Raw genomic sequence first — 21,801 nt, forward strand, 5'->3', positions numbered from 1 at the left:
TAAAAAATAGCTGTTGCAATTTTAGGATTAAGTAGAACAATGACGGGTGCAGTGCTGTAACTCTCCGACAGATGGCAAAGTCTGCCCAGTTCATACCGTGACACGGGCGTTATCCCTAAACTAGGCCTCTCCAACTCATTGTCTTCTTCAAACCCATCATGGAGTAAGCACTAAATTAAAACCCATAGCATAAAATAACAGAAATAAGCCATTTAATTTATATTGTTCCAGCCACATTTGAGCCACTTATTTAGTGAGTCTACCTCAACATCTCTACGATACTGCGTGATAAAATACGTCTGTACAGCCACTGTCAGGTTTTAGGGCATTGTTCAGTAGCAGTGTAGACCTGTTTGGCAGGCAGCACACTCCCTGTAGCTGGATTTGGTCTAAATCTGCCGGTGACTGTTCCAACTGTGCCCTTAACTGCTTTCTGGTGACTTGAATGATGAGCTCTGGAGCAGACAAAGAGAGTGTATGTGCACGAGAGAGAGAGAGAGGGCGAGAGATCCCATCATCCTTCCTGGTGGGAGGTTTGAGATGAGCTGCGCAGACCCGTCCGCTACCGACGCATCTTCCTGGCCTGCCCCCCTCTCTCTCTCTCGCTCTCTCTCTCCCTCCCGCTCGCTCCCTCTCCCAGTCTCTCTCTTTCCTCCTTTTCTGTCTGCCACTAGCCTACCTGAAGGGAAGTGTACAAAGCCGATAAGAAAATCTGGCGTGCCGGCGGGGCCCTGTGTGCGCTATGCTGCGGTAAAAGGGCCGCTATTTGCGGTGTTCACAGGGGATGTAGAGAAGAACAGAGGCGCCGCTCTCCCTCACGGACCGCGCCGTGTCTGCTTTTGCTCTACCCAGCCCGCCGCATCGCTGAGCGGCCTATGAAGCACACAAGATGTCGACCAGAACGCCATTGCCCACAGTGAACGAGCGTGACACCGAGAACGTAAGTGCAGCTGTCCGGAGACACCTGAGCGATACCGGGCGTGGGGACGGAGTGGTAACGACCCGGGGATGTGGTTATTTTGCGCACTGGCCGGTGCAGGTTAATGGCAGCTCTTCGTGAGGCTACAGTGTTGCAGAGTGACTCGACCAATGAGCACAGCAGCTTTTTTTCACCCCCCCTCCCTTCTGATGGGAATGAAAGCATGGAGCGTAGAAATAGCTTAGAATAAAAGTGCGGCCCGGCTGTGACTGCCTCGCTCTCTCTACACAACAAGGCTACCCTGAACAACGCACTGCGTCAGTATTATGCCGCTTTTAATGGCACAAGCGAGGCTTGAATGTTAACACTGAGAATGAGGTGTCTGTGTGGCCTGTGAGAAAATGGTGTTGCTCCACTCGTGCAGCTGGGGGGGGGGGGGGGTATTTTCTAGTCCACGACGTCAATATATAGGGTGTGTGTGTGTGTGAGAGGGGGGGATGTTGCCCTACTTTTCAATTGCAAGGCTCGGTAGCATCGCAATGTAACATCCATAACCTATCGGGCCCTGCTGTAGGAGCACGCTCGGTGCTGCTGAGGAGGAGGCAGCGTGTTGTTGTTCAGCGAACCAACACGCAGACAACAGGGCGAAGAACGACTTGAATTAATCACAGGAGATTTCTCATGCGCCGTGTGGAGGAATGTTTATGAACGACCACCCACTCCCAATTATGGCGCGCACATCCACAATAATGTAGCTCTTCAGAGATCAGAACAGATGAGGGCTGCTCCTCTGTGTGTGTGTCTGTGTGTGAGTGTGCTGACAGGCTGTGACATATCTGGGTTCGTCTGATTTTTTTCTTTCTTTCCTGGAAACAGAAGCCTCCTTTAAGGCTGCAGGCAGTCTTTTTTGTTTTTTTTAATGGTTGACCTATTCATAGACTTACAGAGAGGGCTTTTATTTTGCCTCTATATTTCTGAGCACGTGTTTGCCCGGGTTGTCATGTTGAGGTGGTTAAAATTCAAGTGAGAAAATGCATTTCCTCTTCAGCAAAGTTGCATAACTTAACAAACCCTATTGTTAACTTTTACATGAAGACATCGGTCCTCTCTCGCTCTCATTGTCCGATACATTACTGAACAATGATCTGCCAGTGTTCAGTAATGCATCAGCTCATAGGAGTGCTAATGTAACTGTCTGTCTAATGCTGCACTCTCAGACACAGACACAGACTTCTGGGTGGCTATTAAAGCACTGCCTCAGCATCACTGGCAGTAGCCAGCCAGCCCAGGCTCCCTCTGTTCGACTCCAGCACGCAGCCCCAGGGCCCACTTGCAGCTGAACTGCATTGCATAACAGCTTATTACTCAGAAAGACAAGTGGCTTTAAGTGCAGCAAAACAGAAGTAGCTCTCTTCTGGCTATATTCTTCATCTTTTTTTATTAATGTGTGTGTGTATGTGCACAGGTGTGTTATGCCTCATGTTTGCCCCCCTGAAGACATCATCTCAGTGTCTGGGATCAATGGATGGACAAGTGAAACAAATTTTGTGCATTAATCAATCACAAGAGCCCAGAGTCATTTGCCTGTCCAAATATTCCACTGCTGATTTAGAGAACCTAAGCCAAGTGTGTGTGTGTGTGTGTACACAGTTGTGTGGCTGAAGGTCAAACTGGCCTCATTACAGGTGCGATCTAAAATTGACTTGAAAGGCACTAGTGTGGCATTTACCCGCTGCAAAAACAACACATGCACATTTCTCTGATCTAAAAGAGGCATTACAAACAAAACCATCTGACTTTGTCGGGATTTAATATAAATTTATGCTGTGAAATGTACACATGCATCATAGCACTCCCTCAGTGAGGCTAGCTGAGGTGTTGCGCACACAGCAGGGTGTAGCGTTTCCCCAGTGAAATGGGAGCAGGGGAGCCCGGGTAACCAGACCAAGGCTTTATTCTCTGGCTGGGTGTGGTGCTCAGGAGCAGAGGATCATGGGATCTCTGACCTGGACTGACATTAGCAGCTGTTGTAGAGGAGAGGACCAGAGGAGACTGCATATAGCCTGTGCCAGCATAGTACTTATAGCAAGCTGTTCCTAATTCACCTTCACATGCTGTATCACAGAGACGCTTGTTATTGGTTTTGACTGTGGAACCAGCAACATTGTTATCACAAAATGTGCCTGTGTGTTACACTTTTTTTGCTGGTTTTGTCACACAGTCTGAAGTTCAGTTTCTTCTGATATTGACTCTTACACTGTGAATGATAGGGTCATTAGGTTTAAGGCGTTAAAGCACCGAGATTTTGATTCTCCCCCAAATACTTCTGTATAGATCCTCATTGTGAAACCAACTCTGGCATTGGGGCAAAGCTACTCTTTCAAAGTTCAGCTTTAACAGTACTGCATTGCTTCTGTATGTTTTGCCTGTATAGCAAAATGATCAGTTTGGAAATGTGCCACAAAACTACTTAAATAATATTGGTGTCTGTGTAAATCAAAGGATGTTGCTGATCTCCACTTTTTTTCCCTGCAGCACTCTTCGGTGGACGGCTTTGTTGAACCCCAAGCCCCCCCAACAAAGTCCGCGAGTCGTCACAGCCTGCCACGATGCCGCAACTCTTTCACCTCCACAGAGGAGCACCCTCACATTGGCAATTACCGCCTCCTCAAAACCATTGGGAAGGGGAATTTTGCCAAAGTGAAGCTGGCACGACATGTCCTGACTGGACGAGAGGTGCGACAAATTTTTAATCTTTGCTTTATAACGTTTATACTGTGCGTTTTATTTGTGTTATATAATATAGTGATGCACTGATCCAATATTTATATGGGATATTGATCAGCAGCAGTGCATTATTTGCTAAAAGGACAGCTAACAGCAAAGGATCAGCAGTTTAAGGTATTTTAAATCTGCTACACCAACAACTTCTCTGTTTTAAGTAGTTTGTGACTAAGCTGTGCTCACTAAGTTGACTGAAAAGCTCAGTCGGTGATTCTTTCTCTGCAAGACTCTGTGCAGTAGGTTTGTAGTTCATGAGTTGTCATCGACTCAGATTTTTGTTATCATGACCTCCACCTGCCTTTTTTCTGTTTTGTTGCGGTGCATGAACGGTAAAGGTGAGAACGGAAAAAGGACAAACTACCACAACAATAAACAGATGCTAAGCTGGAATAAAATGAGTAATAATATTATTAGTTATTTAACACAAATTGCTACTGCTGGGTCATTTGAGCTGCAGTCTAATCAGGGACACTCAGACTTCCCTCTCTCAGGCCACCTCCTCCAGCTGTTCTGGGGGGACACCAAGGTGTTCCCAAGTCAGCCAAAATGTGTAATCTCTCCAGCACGTCCTGAAACTGCACCAGGGAATCCTCCCAGTAGGATATGCCCATCCTGGTCAGAAGCCTGAAGCTTCAACCCGCTGCTTTTTTCTCAGAGCAACTGTACTTTGAGTTCCTTCCAAATGACCGAGCTCCTCACCCTGTCTCTAAGGTGAGCCCAGCCACCCTTCATGGAGGAGGCCCATTTCACTTCTATTCACAGTCTCATTTGTTCCATCACCACCCAGAGCTTGTTCCCACAGGTGAAGGCAGGAACGTAGATCAACGGCTCCACTTTCACATTCAGCTCTCTCTTCAACATGACACACCAGTATAGCGTGCACATCCAAGTGGGCACAGTACCAACACCTGTTAATCTCCCGCTCTGCTCACCCTTATTATTGAACAAGACCCCCCCAAGATACTTAAAATCCTCCACTTTTGGCCAGCAACTCATTCCCAATCTAGAGTGGGCACCCTTTTCTGACTGTGACTCATGGTCTTACACTTGAACTATAACTTGGAACCCAGGGCAAGCTGGAGGTCGTTGTATGACGAACCCAACCTATCTGCAAAATGCAGAAACATGATCTAGAAGCCACCAAACTCGACCCCCTCTAACACTTTTAAAGTTTGTGCATAAAAAATGTTGAACAAAATCAAAAGTTAGGATTAAGGAGTCAGCGTTAGCTCCTGGCACAAACTGTTTGTGCTGATATTAATGTCACAGGGGGTTTGAAGCTCTGCAGTCACCGAGTCAGCAAATCTTTGGTAACTTTTACACACCATGTGCATCAGCACTCGGCAACCACGCTCTGTAACTTTAAATGAGCGGTTCCTCAACCCCTTGCAATAGTACCACTCTGAGTTAAATGTTGAATATCTTGGAGGTAAGAAGGTTCATGAACTGACTTGTTCCAACAGTGGTATCCTATTACAATATTACGATCAAATTCAGTGAGCTCTTTGGAACAACCCATTCTTTCATAAATGCTTGTAAAGGCACCTGCGGCGATGGGAAAACACCTGAATTCAAAGATTAAGAAACTCTGTGGCCCTCTGTGGCCGACTCTTTCATTGCTCCATGTTAACAATTAAGACTGCAGTTTTCTTTCATTGTTGGTTGATTTAAGTTCAGATCCCTATTTAGGAGTGTTCTTGTTTTATTCGACCTATTTAAAACATGAATATATTTAATTCACCCTCACAGGAAACCAACAAAGCCATACTGTACTAAATACTCTGAGTGACCTTTTCATTTATAGTTTCAGTTCTGGTAACAATGCAAGAAGGCTCACTTAAAAGAAAAATATTTCAGCTTCACGGCTGAATTATTTGCATCTTTTTCAAGTTATGCCTCGCCGCATAGAAACCACAACGTGACAGAATGATGGTATCGCTATTTATTTATCAACTCAAAATGATTATACATGAATTAGTTGATAAGGCATTGATCTACTTGCAGTCAGACCCAGTTTTCGGCCGTGTTCTGGCTGTCAGATGAACGAATTATCTCCTGTCATGACAATGTTGTACTTGACCATGTTAGCTTTCCCAGTGAGGACAACCTCTCGCTCCCTTTCACCCACTCACAGTCATACACTGCTGCCTTGTCAGAGTGATAGATGCCCTGCTTTGATGTGTTGTAGTTAAAGCTCCTGTTTCTCTAAGGAGAAAACGATGACCTGCGATCTGCTCACTGTCTTTCACTCAGTAGGACCCGCAGGGCTCACTGACAGCCCCGATCCACCTCGGAGGTCCTTCTCATGTCTGTCTTAGCCACTTGCATCTTTTAATCCTCTGAGTTTTAAAAAGCATCAGGTCATATCGGTATTGAGTGCCCAGGGAATAAATATTCTCTCAGGTCTAACCGGTAACAGTTTGATCTGTTCTGTGTCCTTTAATGCAAGTGTAAAACAGACACATTGAGTGTGCTACCCACTGTTTGCCGAGAAGGTCAGGCGCCACTTTGTGTGCCTGAGAGCCTTTGCTGGCTCATCAGAATGCAAAGACATGGATCAGAGTAAGGGAGAAAACAGGTGGAAAGAACATGACCCACTAAAACGAATGTTATCGTAGCAGGAACCTAGAAAGACACTTACTGACATAGATTTTCCAGATGTGATAAACAGAGGTTTAACTGTGTAGAAAAACAACAAAAGGTCCTGTGAACCAAAAAGGAGGTTGCACAGACTCACTTCCATGTGACAGAGTGTCCTCTGTCTGCCCAAATGAACACGCACGTCAATTCACACGCATGCTGAGCTATACTAATGGTAACATTTGCCTCTACCATACGCCCCTATGAACTTACTCAGCGGACAACATTATTTGTAAACTTAACTGAAATTAAGACGTAGTCCTATAATGTCATGACTTTTCTATATCAGGGGTATTTAATTAAAATTTAAGGAGGTCCAGTTAAAACTCCCTCAAACAAACATTACAGTCCAGTACGTTTTATTTTTAAGTAGCTTAAAAACGTTCAACATTATTTCAACAATGTTTATTATTCTTTTTTTTTTTTTTAATGAACTGGCGTGCAGTCTAATAATATAATAATGACAGAATGTCATTTTCTCGTTTCAAGTAAAATAACTTTTGAATTCAAATGTCTTTAAATAAAGTGCTCAATTTAAAATGTTAAAAAGTGTAGTTTGACTTTCTTCTTTGCTTCGTTTTCTTTAACCACATTTTACGTGTAAACCCATCTCAGCTTTAACCCTCCGTTTCTTTCTGTGTGTTTCCTGTGTGCATAAATTGACCATCACAAAGGAAAAGGCAGCACAGATGAAAAATACCTTTACTGTAAATACGAGAGAGTAAAATAGAAACTGTCCATCAAAATCCACAGTCCACCTATTGGTGACCTGGGATTGATATAATTTATTATTAGTGTGGTTTTATCATACATATAGTGGCAATATTGGGGGAAACCAATCAGATATAGATTGTACATAAAATATACTTGCAGCCAGTGTTGAACCCTGTCTTTTATTGTCCAAGTTTGAAGCCTTGGGTTTGTCGCTTTCTCTGTTGCAGTCTTTGAAAACTGGATGAGAGAGCAGAACTCGTTAGCGAATGTTAGCATTAGCTAGCTTGGTTAACTCATTCTGATAATTGTATTGCACACGCACAAGGTAGACATGCCTATTTCACAGTAAACAGGACAGTAAGTTACAAAATGACCAAATTTTTCTGCAATGAAGAAGATTTGAAACTATCTGTTGAGGCTATAAACTGCTTGCCTGAGGCAAAAACTTAAGTGAGAAGCAGAATTGTTTTCTCAGACTCTTGTATACCATAGATGACTTTTTCTACCACGAAGAGTCACCATCTGGCCATTAGGACTGCTTCACAGACCTGGAGGCTACATCCATCAAGTTTACATATGAGCATGAATGTCATGGTAATTTAATGCTTTTAAGGCATTAGGTTTAGAGTAAATGGTCACTTTCCATTAATTCTGAATTATGTTTACAAATAGTTTTAACGTAAATAACAAATCAATCAAATTATCTGTTGATCTGTTTATCTTTTTCAGTCTATGTTGCAGCTTTCTTGCTGACACATGGAAGGAATTTGACCCTTGTTCTTAGAAGCTCTCAATATCCTCTTAGTCTCCGCAGAGAGCAAATTTACTTGGAGAGCTAAATATAGAAACGAGGAAAACAAAGCACTGAAAATATGGACATACTCATTAGCACTTATATGGCAAGTATGGTATAAACTGTGCTTCTTGTTTTAGAGTGCATAGAAGTGTGTAGAAGCAAATATGCATACAACATTCAGAGCACTTATTTGCATAGATGTGACGTGAAAATAACTTTTGTTGTCGTACATTTCATACATCAGCCCTGCTCCCTGTATTACAGTCATGCCTTTCTTTTCATCGCATATGACCTTATACAATGCTAAAATACTTCCCTTTAGCACACAGATATCATGATTCTGTGGTTTTGATAACAGAGCCTAAAGGGAAATCAGAGTGTAGAGGAAACGCGCAAAGCACTCGAGCACACGAGCGATGCAAAGTTTCCCCTTTGTGTCCTCGCTGTCTAAATATTCACACACGATCACAAGTCCTGCATACTGTGAAGAGCATATGGCCCCTGTGTTACGACTGGGCTGAATAATTAACACTGATGCACAGTGCCCTTCTGTCACTGTGAAACTGAATTATTTACCCTCAAATCCATTAGCGTGAACACACACGCACCCACATGCACACAGAGGCCTTGTGTATGATTTTTGTGCCGTCCACTCATTCATCAAATCTCTGTCTGCTAACAAAAATGAAAATATTTGCCCGGCATCGTGTCGAGGAAATTAAATGAATCTCACTGACTCATGCAAAGGGAATAGTGGAAGTTGATGCAGCAGAGTGACACACGAGGACCGTTCCAACACCTGTAGGCGTACTGTACATCAACAGACACACAAATACGTGCCTAAACCTGAGCTTCGTCCGTGACAGGAGGAAGCAGAGAGGAAGGGAGTCTGTCTGTGCACCTGCCCACCTAAGAAGGGCTACAAATAGACACCACCTGCATACTGTGTTTTTCTACACATAGTAGGCCTTTCTGCAGTCTTTCACTTTGCTCCATCCTCTCCCTGTTAGACTGTTTCTTGGTGTTATTATCAAGTTTGGCTTCTGGGGTTGTATCAAATTAAATTACAAAACAATTTGTGCCATAGTTCTTAGGGAAAGTGGTTTTAGATGAATAACCTGTATTCTCATCACCATGACTCAGCATCTGCTTGCTGGTTTCCCCCCTTACCAGGCTTACCAACAGCCTGCATCCACTGAAGCATGCTTATTAAGCTCTTATAAGGCCAGAGGCACAGTAATGCTTTAGAAAAAATGTATGTTTTTGTGATATTATTCATCTTTAATGTTATCAGTGTGTCTTCTACAGAGGTTACAATCTTTGTGCTAGAATGTAATTCAGCAGATGAACATAGATGATGACAAAATCTCTTCAAGATCCGCTCCTATGATACTTCTAATGTTAGACATGGTTATGATTGGAGATCATGGTTAAGGCACAGCTCCCTGGGGGTAGAGTGTGGGGGGGGACACATCCTACAATAATGTTGTATAAATCACTTGATTTGAGATGAGTCGTGCAACTCCTATACCCAACAAAATGTTAAAACCTAGGGCTTTGTCACTGTGTGATACATTCACTATATTTCCAGAAGTTATTCACTTCCATAGCCACAGGTGAATAAAATCGCCTGTCTCATGTTTGCAGGCTGCTTCTGCAAACATTTGTGAAAGAATGAATTGCTCTCAGGAGCTCAGTAAATTCCAGCATGGTACCGTGATACGATGCCACCTGTGGAAGAAGTCCAGCCATGAGATGACCTTGCTATTAAAGATAAAGTAGTTTAAGAACTGCACATGGAGATTTTTGTATGAAGAGTTTCAATGGCCCAGCAGCTGCAGCCAAGCTTTCCATCAGAATGCAAAGTTTTGGTGTGGTGTAAAGCATGCCATCACTGGACTCTAGAGTATTGGAAACCTTTTCTCTAGAGTGACAAATCATGCTTGTTCATATGACAATCAAATGGATGAGTTTGTGTTTGGGGGTTCCCAGGAGAATGGTACTGTTCTGACTGCGTTGTGCCAAGTGTTAAGTTTTGGTGGAGATGGAATTATGATGTGGGGTTGTTTCTCGTCCAACATCAGTGTTTGATCTCACAAATGCACTTCTGGAAGAATGATCAAATATTCCCAGAAACACTCCTAAACCTTGTGGAAAATCTTCCCAGAAGAGTTGAAGTTTTTATTGCTGCTAAGGGTGGGCTGAAATCACATTAAACCCTATAAGAATGGCAGACGAGCAAATACGTTTATGCATCTTTAAATTCTCCTGTATTGTTACTTAGTGTAAATTCAAGATACAGATTCTTTTGGTTAAGTCCAAACTGCAGCCATGGACAGCATTCACAGTTATAGCTGGACTCATGCTCTGTCCCCATACGTGTGATATGCTAACTTTGTGCAATGTAATAAAAAGTACGTACATTTACATGCGCCATTTGGTGCAATAAAGTTGGGCAAACAACACAGCGTTCTGTAACCTACTGGTTTATTCGATCAGGAAAGTGGAACTTTGACAGACTAAGTTAATTTTTAACTGCACAGATGTTAATTCGATATTTTTCTGTTTGCTTTATTAATGCATTTTATGAATATATTATCTTAGCACCAAAGCCAACAGCAGCTTCTCCTTTCCAGTTCTGAATTGAGACAACAGCATCCATTCAGTACAAAGTACAGTGCAAAAAGAAGGAACAAACGCATGTTTAAGAGCTTTGATACTGTCAGTTGGTTGAAGAGTCTCAAGAGACATATGGAGGCTGTAAAACGCGTGAAGGATTTCAAATATCAAGTCAGCAAACAGCTACTAGTTTGATCCTTAGACCCCTTTGCTCTCTGTAGTCAGGCTAAGAAAAGATTTTATGGTAATTACCTGTGGTTAGGCTATAAAAACTGTCATTCTAATTTATTTACGCATATAAAAAAAGCTTAGCATAGCACTTTTTTCACACATGCAGCTGTGAACTTTTCTAGACTTGTGTGTGAGCAATCAGCTCAGACATTAAATGGTGTTTAACCTGAGAATTTAGTAGTACAGGATGACTTTATGTGTGCTACAAGGGAGCTAAGGGGTGGGGGGCAACATATCAGTGTATGAAAAACTAAAACTTCTCAAGATAATATAGTGGCTCGCTTTTGACTCTGCAGTATGGCACAGATAGTCAGTGAAAGCTGCTGAGCTCTCAAAGTGAGGAGACTATGTCAGTTTCCTCAAGCACTTTGGGGTGATTATTGAGATGGATGCAAATGACTGCTGACATGGTTGCCAATTGAGAATATTTACCCAAACTTTTCTTGCTCCCTGCTTTAAGTTGCCTTTCTCAGTGTGTAAAGGCTCTTGATTCACAGTATAGTCATAGTCAAGAGGGAATTTGTATTTCTGCTTTGATCTCTGCAAATCAATGCTTCACGTCTTAATGAATTACTGAATAGAGAAGCTTTTAGGTGTGTTCAGGCTGAATGGATGATTCAGCTGTGACATGTTTTGACAAAGTCACCTCACCGCACAATAGTGAAATAATAAGAATTCATTTCAATGAAAGTTTTAACTGCACAAATACAAAACTGGAATTAGCTTTGACATCTTGGTTATCTTTTATTTTTTTCCTGTCTGCATCCCGCTCTCTCTCCCCCCTTCCCTCCCTTTCTTTTACTTCCCCTGTCTTCCTGTCTTTTCTCTCTCTAGGTGGCGGTGAAGATAATAGACAAAACCCAGCTGAATCCAACCAGCCTACAGAAGGTGAGTTTATGTTTTATGACCACATGGTAACATTGATGTCTTGGTTACAGTGTTCGTGGGCTTTTCCGATAGTCTTTCCCGAGTTCTCCCCACTCTGTTCTTTGCTCTTTGAACTCAGGATGTGCTATTTTACATAATGTAATCAGATGTACTCAGGAGAGACCACAGGGCTTGTTTAATCTCCAGCCACAACCTCCTTCACTCCTGACTCTGTTGTTTGTGGTTACGGGCAGCTAAAAATACACTTGCTGTCCGGTTTGTCACTTCCCTTGTCTAGCAGTCATAACCAATTAGAAAAAAGGCTGTGGGACTGTTTCCTGATTACTGACTCCCATTAAACACACGTGGTTATCTTTGTGCTCTTTGTCCATATATTGCATTATTAGCTCTCAAACCAGGCTAATCCAGGTTCATCTTCAAATAGGTCTTTGAATATATGTGAAAAGGGAAGGAGTGCTCAAAAGCTCCTCACTTTCCCTAAATTTCGTCACTCCAGTGGTTTTAAACTTAAGCCAGTCCTCACAAAGAAAGCTATCCAAGTAAATGCACAGACCGGTACACATACAGTCATCATCGCAGATTAGAACATGTGGAAGGAAAGCAAGAGCTGCCAACATCACCTACTGCGAGTCTAAAAATAAATCAGGTGTGCAGCTGACTGACTGGAATTCTTTTCATGATCATGACATTATCGTAGCGCGGCTCACCAGCGCTGCTGCTCTTTTACTTTCCGGTTTTTGTAAAAGATGAAAAAATTACCTAGCAACTGACTGACTCATTTTGATAATGGACAATTATAACAACCACACCTACATAAATGACACTTGATGGTGTCTTTGTAGGCCACCAGGGTGGGAAAATGTTGCCCCCTACAAGCTTCTTAATGACAAAATAATTGCGATTAGCTTCTAAATAGTGCTTCCACCTTATGTTGGTCTGAATGGAGATGAGATGAGTGAACTCGGTGAGTGAGTGAAGGCTGGCCTAATCAAGCAGAGTGTAATCATAAAGGGCTATTGTGAGACCAAATCTGGTTCACTGCCGAAGTCCTTCTTTGGCATCTGTAAAACACGGTGGTTTTTCGCCTATCAGGGCATTTCTAACACGATTATATTCCTGCAATTGTCTTGGATCTTAATGGGATCCGACGACAATTCTTTAGCCAATCAGTGTGTAGTTGCTGTGAGAGTTTCAAGCTCTCAGTTCCACGCTCATCTAATCTGACCGAGATAATTCTCGTTGTTTGAGCTCTTTTGTGTCGCAGCCTATTGTGTGGTTTCTAATCTGTGCACAAAGTGAGGGTAATGAACATTTTGTTTTGTGCGTATGTGGTGGATTAATATTCTGCATAGAAACTGACTGGGACACTGCCAGATTGGGTCATGAGGAGTTTCATACCGGATGGGTTGGGTTGTCCGCTGTGTAGTGTTGAATGTAGCAGGACAGATGTATCACGTGACCGTGCAGCCCAGTTGATCAATTATTCAGTGGGCTTTCATATGTGAGCTGCAGCACTTATACAGCTTTTTTTAATATATAGGGGATAAAGTGTTTTTAATATTACATCATACAGTACATTGGCGTTTGCATTCACATTAGCAGATGATGTCAAATGTTCTGTATTTGTATCAACTGTAGAGTCTTGTTATGTATCCTTATTTGGAGCATATACACAGTTATATATTTTCACGCCCTCTGCTCCATACTGTAGATTCCCGTAATAGTATACAGATATGCCATCTGCAATGCAGAAGCTCGTCTTGTAATGCAGCAGCCGTCTCGTGGACTGAATCGATCGTCTCATTGACCCAGAGTGTCCTATGCTACCCTTGTAAAAGCTCCATCACGAATACATTAAAGGGAACATGTGCTTTTTATATACAGTTTTCTGCTTGGGCACTCTTTCGACCTTGGACTGATCAAATAATGCCTTGGAAAAACCAAAGAGAAGCAACATTGCAGTCATTTGCTCTGTTTCCTGTTTTTTTGGAGGTTTGTATTGCTGCTGATTATCAATTGAAAGGCTGGAAAAATAATAACAAGTGGGCATCGAGAGTGCAAAAATGAGAAATCACCACTGTGCTATAATATGTAGTGTGGATAATTTAATCTCGCATTTTATCAGAGCTTTTCATAGATCTAATTTTATTTTCAGCCATGGTTTTTGCTTTTAACGATGATGAAAACAAGATTATGGAGATTCTTTTTTTCTATGATGCGTTTGTATTGTGTCGTCTAATAAATCTAGCATTTCCCTTTATGTTTCTGTTCTATTCTCCATTAAAATCCCCCAAGTCACACCCTGGCAGGCTGACGCATTTTCAGTTAGGTTCACATTTGTTTGTTTATTTATTTTTCAGTCCAGTTATAATTAAAATTCAAGAAAACACAGTTAAGGTTTTTTTTAAAAAAAAGAACCAAAAAAGAAAACCTTTACAATATTTAAGATTAAAATAAAACAAAACAAACCATGATCTTACCAAAGTCAGTCATGATATTTAGATTTTTCATTCACTCTTAAATGTTTCCTGGGTGTACAAAATATTCATCCTGGTCACTTTGTTGGGTACACGTTACTAGCGCTTGGCTGGACCCTCTTTTGTCTTCAGAAGCATTAATTCTGCTGCTGGAAACATTCCTCAGAGATTTTAGTCTGTATTGACATGATAGCACACATCCAGGATCCATGAATCTCCTGTTCCACCACATCCCAAAGGTGCTCTATTGGATTGAGATCTGGTGACTGTGGAGACCTTTTGAGTACAGTGAACTCACGATCATGTTCAAGAAATCTGAGCTTTGTGACATGGTGCGTTATCCCACTGGAAACGACCATCAGACCATGGCTACACTGTGGTCATAAAGGGATTGTCATTGTCAGCAACAATACTCAGCTATGCTGTGGTGTTTAAATGATGCTCATTTGGTATTAAAGACCCCAAAGTGTGCCAACGAAATATCCCCCACACCATTACACCACCACTGATATGTGGCATTTGTTCATGCTAAATTTGAACTCTAGGTTCTGAACACTGCAGCAGATATCGAGATTCATCAGACCAGGAAACATTTTTCCAATCTTCTAATTGGTGAGCCTGTATAAATTGTACCCTCAGGTTCCTGCTCTTAGCTGACAGGAGTGGAACCTGCTGTGGTCTTCTGCTGTAGCCAGTTCCTTCAAGGTCTGACATGTGCGTTCAGAGATGCTCTTCTGCACAACTTGGTTGTAACGAGTGATTATTTGAATTACTGTTACATTCAGCTCAAGACAGAATGTCGCTTTTCGCCTGTCTTCTGGCCATTTAAAGTCATTTAAATCACCTTTCTTCTTCATTCTTATACTGGGTTTGAATGTCCTAAATGCTCAGAGTTGCTGCCAGTTGATTTAATGATGTCATATTTGCATTAGCGAGCAATGGAATTTGTGTCTACCTAATAAAGTGAGTATATTAAAATAAGCGATTTTGTTGAAGGCACTCTTCAAATTACAAGTCTAGACCTAATTTCACTGTAATGCTTGAGGCTGTTTGGGCTGCTCTATGACCCTTCACCAATGAGTAGATGCAAAATTTAAGCAGCTATACACAAATTCCCCCCTTTCGACATCGGTATCATAGTAGTTTTTGTATTTTTACTACACAGCTGTCTGGACAGCAAATTGATTATCGTGTGATGTAGATTTTCATGGTTAAAATGCTGGTCTGCATAGCTAAGTAAACTATATCTGGAGGCAACACTAAATACGTGGATCGAGAAGGATTGTCCAGTGCATTTAAAAAAAAAAAACTAATCTGGACTTGATTAGACCTTTTGTACGCAGGGCAAACATGGAGAACATTTGAGCCATTCATGCTGACTCTGTTTCAGTGTGGGTTTGAGATGCCTGATTGGGCCACATTATTCCTACACTCCCTGCCACTCTTTCATGTTAGCCTGTCAAAATGCCACTAATATTTCTTTTTATGGTCTCAGAGGAGCCAGGCTGTGGGCTCACCATCTGGCACTGTAGGCACAACCATCGCCCTGTCAGATCTTTTACTACCACACGCATGCACATACACGCAAACCTGTATGACACACAGAGACATAAGCAGAAGATATTTGGTTTATGCAGAAGGCTCTAGCTGGCAGAATCTCTGGGGATTTTTTTTGTCATTTTTGGCAACATTATGCACACATTTATACATTAGTGTAGCTAGCATCCTCTCTGATTAGAATTAGCTTTATTTCACATCAAACAGCACTTTAACACTTATTTTCTTAAGCATATCTGTGTGAGCCCACAGTGTCCCGATCACTTGATTTTAAAGAGGGGTTAGCAGAGGCCAAAATGAGTCATGAGGTTACAGCGAACCTCCCCTCTTTTTCTTTATGGCCCATTGGCCCTGATGTGACTTTGAGGTGGTTTCAGCCCCAACAGGAAATGAGGTCAGCTTAGCATCCAAAGCACCTCCTGAGATTCGCCACAGGAAATGCATCACATGTCATCTGTGGTCAGGGTTGTTGACGTTGTCATGGTTTTAGGCATTTTAGCCCTAAAATAGGCCTCTCCGCTAATCCCCTCCGAGCAAACGCTGCGCTCATCCCATCATCCCAGCGCTTTCTCTTTGTAATCTGTAAATAAGAGTTGTTTTCTTTTTCATCGCTTAAAAGACGCCAGTGAAATATGGAAGGTTGCATGATTGGCATGTGGTTCTCTTCTGTTACACATGACATGTAAAAGACTGAAGAGCATGAAGAGGGTAAATTAAACCCCAGAAACACTGGCAGCTTCTCTGGTTATTATTTTTAACATGGCTCAAAGCTGCAGTACCAACCTTTACCCTCACTCTTATATCCGAGTGTGACTGTGTGAGAAACTGCTCCGAACAATACACGGCGACTCTGTTTGTGTATTCTACAAAAAGCTCACTATGGGGTCAAGCTCTTGTAAATGGGTGTTGTTGATGTCTGTCTTGTGCCTGCCATTCTGCATTAGCCAATGAAACGCTGTTGAGCCTATGGGCTAGCGAAGCTTTGGTCTTGTTCAGATGAGCGGAAGGTGATTGGACGGGCAGCACTTGTGTTTGAGGTGAATCATAACACAACTGAAACGCTGGCTAAGATATGCACAGATTTACATGTTTGTGAATATTTTCTGTTCCATAAGACATATTATACAAGCGTTAAAATGAGTTTTGGTGTAAGTAAAGTGTGTTTTGGTTTTGTGGATTATGAATAACGAGTGGCTCATAGTTGCAGAGTGATTGAAAAAGATGTGTGCCTTTTCTTGTTGGGTTTTAGCACCTTGGGAGTCGAGGATGGGATTGTTTCCTGAATATCAGTGATGCCTGTCTGTTTGTCTTTGTCTCTCACTGTCTTTCTTGGAAAAACAAAGCTATGGTTATTTACTGATATGTGGTTTTTTATGTAATATTTGAGCACTTTAAACATGCACGCACGTACCCATTAGAGGGATGAGGGCTTCCAGACTACTCATCCTATCAATAATCTCCATGTTGAATGAGCAGCTGTGCTGCTGTGACTGAAATAGTCCAGCCAGTTCTTGTAAGTGTTCCCAGTCTGATATCTGCTCCTTCTGTATGGGGACTGCTGTAATTAAGGCTAGTTTGGGAGACTGGGTGCCTCTGGGTGGCTGGAAGTAGGTCACTGGCACAGACTACTGAGATTCAACCGCATTGCAAATGATGTGTGCGATGCAAATTTGTTGTTTTTGTAGCTCTTTCTGTAATCCTTGTCTACCTGAAAATCTGCTTTATGCCAGGCTGTGACCCCCCCCCCCCCCCCCCTTCCTGCATCTGTAGATATTATTGATATTAATAGTAGATTGGATCAAAGACCGCTAACTCATTATCTCCTGTCAGCCCTGCATGGTGGCTACATCCTTATTGAGCTTATATCGACAGACACAGTGTTTGTTGTTGTCGTTTTCCACTGCCCTTCTCAGATTTGTTCTAATTTTTGTTTCCAAGTGGCTGCACGCGTGCTTCCCATGTGAGGGGCTTTAGGGCAATGACGCAAACGAGAGAGAGAGAAAGAGAGGCGGAACAAGGCAGAGACGGGAAGAGATAAGAGACTGAGATAAAGCACTGCCTCTATAATTCATCACTCATCCAGAATATTACAGATTTTCTGTCTTGACCAATGCATCAGATATTAAAGCACGTGCATGGATGGATGTGTATCGGAGGTTCTAACTTTTTTTTGGGGGGGGGGTTGTTTTTTATTCTTGTGTAGTGCGGTAGATCTTCTGGTTATTGTGTCAGTGTGTTTCCACTCTAATTGACTTTGTTACCACGGGGGAACCTCTCAGGCCAACATGGCAGTTGATGAGTATGGAGCAAGGTTTGCCATGCAGAAGCCTGCTATTCTGAGGCACTTGGATCAGGAAGATTTTTGTCCCATAACAAATTCAGGCTATAAAATCTGCATGCACACATTCCTTTAAAATGTCAATCTCAAAATAGTTGCATTAATGTATAAACGTGAGTGTATATATCGTACATGTACATCGTACAAGTGAACACCATACACTCAGTCTGTAGGAACTCTATATTTGTGCCTGTTAATATGCTGTAAACTGTTTTCATATTAGTACAGAAATAGATCACACAGATTAGGTACAAAGCCATGAGAGGGATGCTAAAAGTTTTTGCACAGTGAATTTGAAATCAGTCAACATGTGATGGAAGTGCAGACTTTCAGCTTTAATGCAAAGATGTTTAACAAAAATTTCCTATTAACCATTTAATTTTCATACATAGTTGCTCACAAGTATTTGGACAAACTAACATAATTTTAAATATAAGGACTGTTTTTGATAGTTTGATGAAAATCCTTTGCAGTCAGTCACTAAAGATCACCAAACGCTGTTTCCTCCCATGAGATCCTCTGTGAGGGCCCGTCACTGCAGCCACATTCAGATGCTGCTTGTTTGTGGGTTGATCTGCATTCAGTTTCGCCTTCAGTACCTGAAAACCATGCTCTGTTGAGTTGAGATCACGCGACTGACTTGGGCATTGAAGAATATCCAATTTCTTTGCCTTGAGAAACTCTTAGGTTGTGTGCTGTTAATTCAGTTTTGCAGCATTTGGCGAAATGAGCAGAAATGAGCACACAGAGTATCGCCTTGTGCACTTGTTCAGAATTCATCCTGCTACTTCTATCAGCTGTCACATCATCAGTAAACACCGGCGACCCAACAGTGACCTCCTTCCACTAGCAGCAATACATGTTCACGGCATAACACCGCCTCCACTAGAGGTGGGAACCATACATCCCACGATACGATATTATCACAATACTTAACGCACGATACGATATTATTGCAAGTTTTTTTTAAATATTTTGCGATATTCAGATTCTGTACATAAAGGTAAACTTTATCAATATTCATTTTATCTAATATCAAAGTCTCGCACTCAGTCTTTCTCTCATTTCAGTCAGTTTTATTGTTGACAAACTGAACGGTTTGTATTACAGTCTAGCCCAGCTTAACTGAATGCAACCATCTGGTACAATTATAGCTATTTTGAACTATGAAATTTATGAAAACTATGCAGCCCATTCAGCAACTGAAGAATTTGAAAGTAAATTAAAACAAAATATCATTTTACATTAATAAAAAAGTTTTAAACCTATCCCCACTAGTGGGGATAGGTTAATTGGATAACCCAAATTGTCACTAGGTGTGAATGTGCGAATGAAAGTGAGTCCGAATGGTTGTCTGTCCCTGTATGTTGGCCCTGCGACAGACTGGCGACCTGTCCAGGGTGTACCCCGCCTCTCGCCCTATGACAGCTGGGATAGGCTCCAGCGCCCCCCGCGACCCTGAAAAAAAAAAAAGGATAAGCGGAAGCGAATGGATGGATGGAAAAAAGTTTTAAACTTAATTAAAATAAAACATGTCTTAAATTAAAATAAGTAAACTGTCATGTTTATTGCTGCCAAAGAAAAAGTTAAACACATTTGGACAGTGAAGGAATGTCAGGATTCTTGCTCAGAAAAAGGATCAACATGCTCTGAAGTCAGAGCACAAAAACCTTTTTTGTAACAAAATATCGATTTCTGCTGTCCCTGTATCGATACATTATTAGCAAACAAAATATCACGATACTACACAGTATCAATTTTTTCCCCCCACCCCTAGCCTCCACCATGTTAGACAGGTCATGTGGTATGACCTGCCTAAGTCTAACCTGACCTTCTTGTTCTTGAGTGTAGCCAGTGGTTTGCACCTTGTAGATCCTCTACATTTGCATTCATGAAGGCGTCTCTTCATTGTAGACTTTGACAGTTATACATCTGCCTTCTCAGGAGTGTTCTTGATTTGGTTAATTGCTGAGAAGTTGTTCTTCTTAATAATGGAAATCATTCTTTTAGCATCCGGTTTAGTTGTCTTCTGTGGTCTTTCGGGCCTTTTGGTGCTGCTCAGCTGGCCAGTGCATCTCTTTTGGGCCTGATAATTAAAACGGTGAAAAGCTATAAAATGAAATTCAGATATGTCTGTATTACTGTGATCTGTCATGAAACGCCAAAGAAGCTCGCTTACTTAATAGGGATGAAATATAATTAAATTTTTTTGCTATTGTCAATAAATGTCATTAACATGACGATGAAAAGGACATTTTTGAAACTTTATGATGAAGATTTATTTACAAAAAAAATGTCTTGGACTGCTTATTTTGTACTGTTGAGAACATTTAGAGCAGTGGGAGGAGTGTGGGCTTGCCTCTGAATAAACTACAGTGCCCATCTACATTGTAAAGAGGGAAAATGCCACCGAGTGTGCCTTACTGATGTGGTTTTAATATTTTCCGGACAACAACGGAGCTCTGTGGCACTGGGAAACAATCTATGCTAGTCTTCAAACCACACTTGTTTGGGGGAAAAAGTGTTGTTTAGGTTTAAGAAAACTTGAGACTTTTTCTTGCATTATTCGTGTGTGGGCGTGGGTGTGTTTTTTGGATGTTATGAGAGGAAGAAAAGAAAAAGTGAGGCAGGTGAGCAAGTAGAGACAGGGACCCAAAGAAAGAATTAGAGTGAGAGTGAGTACCTGCATGTTGTTGAACCAGACTGTGGCTCAGAGGTCCCACAGAGTCAGGCCTGCTCACACTGGTGTAATAGCTGTGTTTGATGACCTAGAAACATAGACTATCCCTGCACTTATGTAAGACCTAAAAGGCCACTGAAAGAAGTCGAACAAACACGCTCATATAGACACACACACCACAATACAGTATCCATTCTCTTCGTTTAATTTGACACATTCGATAACGACATATTTTTCCTCGTTTTTAGAAAAGACCGTGGATCAAAGCGTCGCTCAGTTTTCACTGAGTCGAAGCCAGCAAATGGCAAAAATCTGTGTTCTGCCTCAGGTGTGAAATCCCAGTCGTGTTGGCGTTGAAATTTAACACTCAAACACAACCTCAGCAGAGCTCTGCTGAGAATCAGCAGAATGTAGACGATTCAACAGCACCTCTAAGTGGCTGCAGAAGCTCGTCTGACATAAACAGCCGTGCCAAGACTGAGTTTTAAATGATTCTGCTTTCTGACTCATCACTCAGATGTTGCACAGGGAGGCTCAGAGAAATTAGATTTTCCTTTAGCCTCCTGTGGCTGGGTAGAAACTTTCTCCCTCTGCAGTAGAGGAACCTTCTTCTACATTTTGTTTTCTACAGTTATGTGACTAAGGCATCAGCATCATTTCTGCATCTTTTTTGCATGCTAAGATGATTACATTAGGCAGCAGATGTCTGACTGGCTCTGAGCCTGTGTACTGCCTCTCTGCAGTGGCTGGCTGTGCGTGCGATGCTGCTGACTGGCTGTTTGGACAACCGATTGGCCGGCTTGCTGGACTGCAGCGTGTCGGTGGAGATGTAATTCTCTACCCTGTCTGTGTAGGGCAGGGTTTAGCACAATGTTGTCGCTGCGCCATGTTGCTTCACACAGTCCAGTTGTCCTGTCATCCTCAGGTTCTCTTATGGTTTCGAAGATCCGTGTAATTTATTGTGGCTGAGTTCCCTTCACTTAACTCCTCCAATCAGTGCTTAATAAGTGCTTTCCCAGCAGAGCCCGAGCTGACACTAAGTGCTCATTGATTGTAATTTCATTTGACATGTTTGTGGGTGCATTAAATGTTCCTGTCTGTCTCTACAGCTCTTCAGGGAAGTCAGAATAATGAAGATTTTGAATCATCCAAATATAG

The 21,801-nt window shown here is 42.0% G+C and overlaps 1 protein-coding gene across 4 annotated transcripts in view; it reads left to right on the forward strand.

The window, feature by feature from the left end:
* Positions 1-388: 388 nt before the first annotated feature.
* The window catches only part of mark1 (MAP/microtubule affinity-regulating kinase 1), a 35,426-nt gene continuing 14,013 nt past the window's right edge, over positions 389-21,801 (forward strand). Inside the window, exons 1-4 of one of the 4 annotated variants that reach the window (XM_082557574.1) lie at positions 389-940; positions 3,455-3,655; positions 11,538-11,591; positions 21,753-21,801. In XM_082557574.1, the coding sequence (XP_082413700.1) occupies positions 890-940; positions 3,455-3,655; positions 11,538-11,591; positions 21,753-21,801 (355 nt within the window). In that variant the 5' untranslated portion in view covers positions 389-889. The remainder of the gene's footprint in view (positions 941-3,454; positions 3,656-11,537; positions 11,592-21,752) is intronic. The other 3 variants (XM_082557576.1, XM_082557575.1, XM_082557577.1) reach the window with 3 other exon arrangements.

The sequence above is a fragment of the Aulonocara stuartgranti genome (genome assembly GCF_965226115.1).
Source record: "Aulonocara stuartgranti genome assembly, chromosome: 13".
Taxonomy (NCBI): domain Eukaryota; kingdom Metazoa; phylum Chordata; class Actinopteri; order Cichliformes; family Cichlidae; genus Aulonocara; species Aulonocara stuartgranti.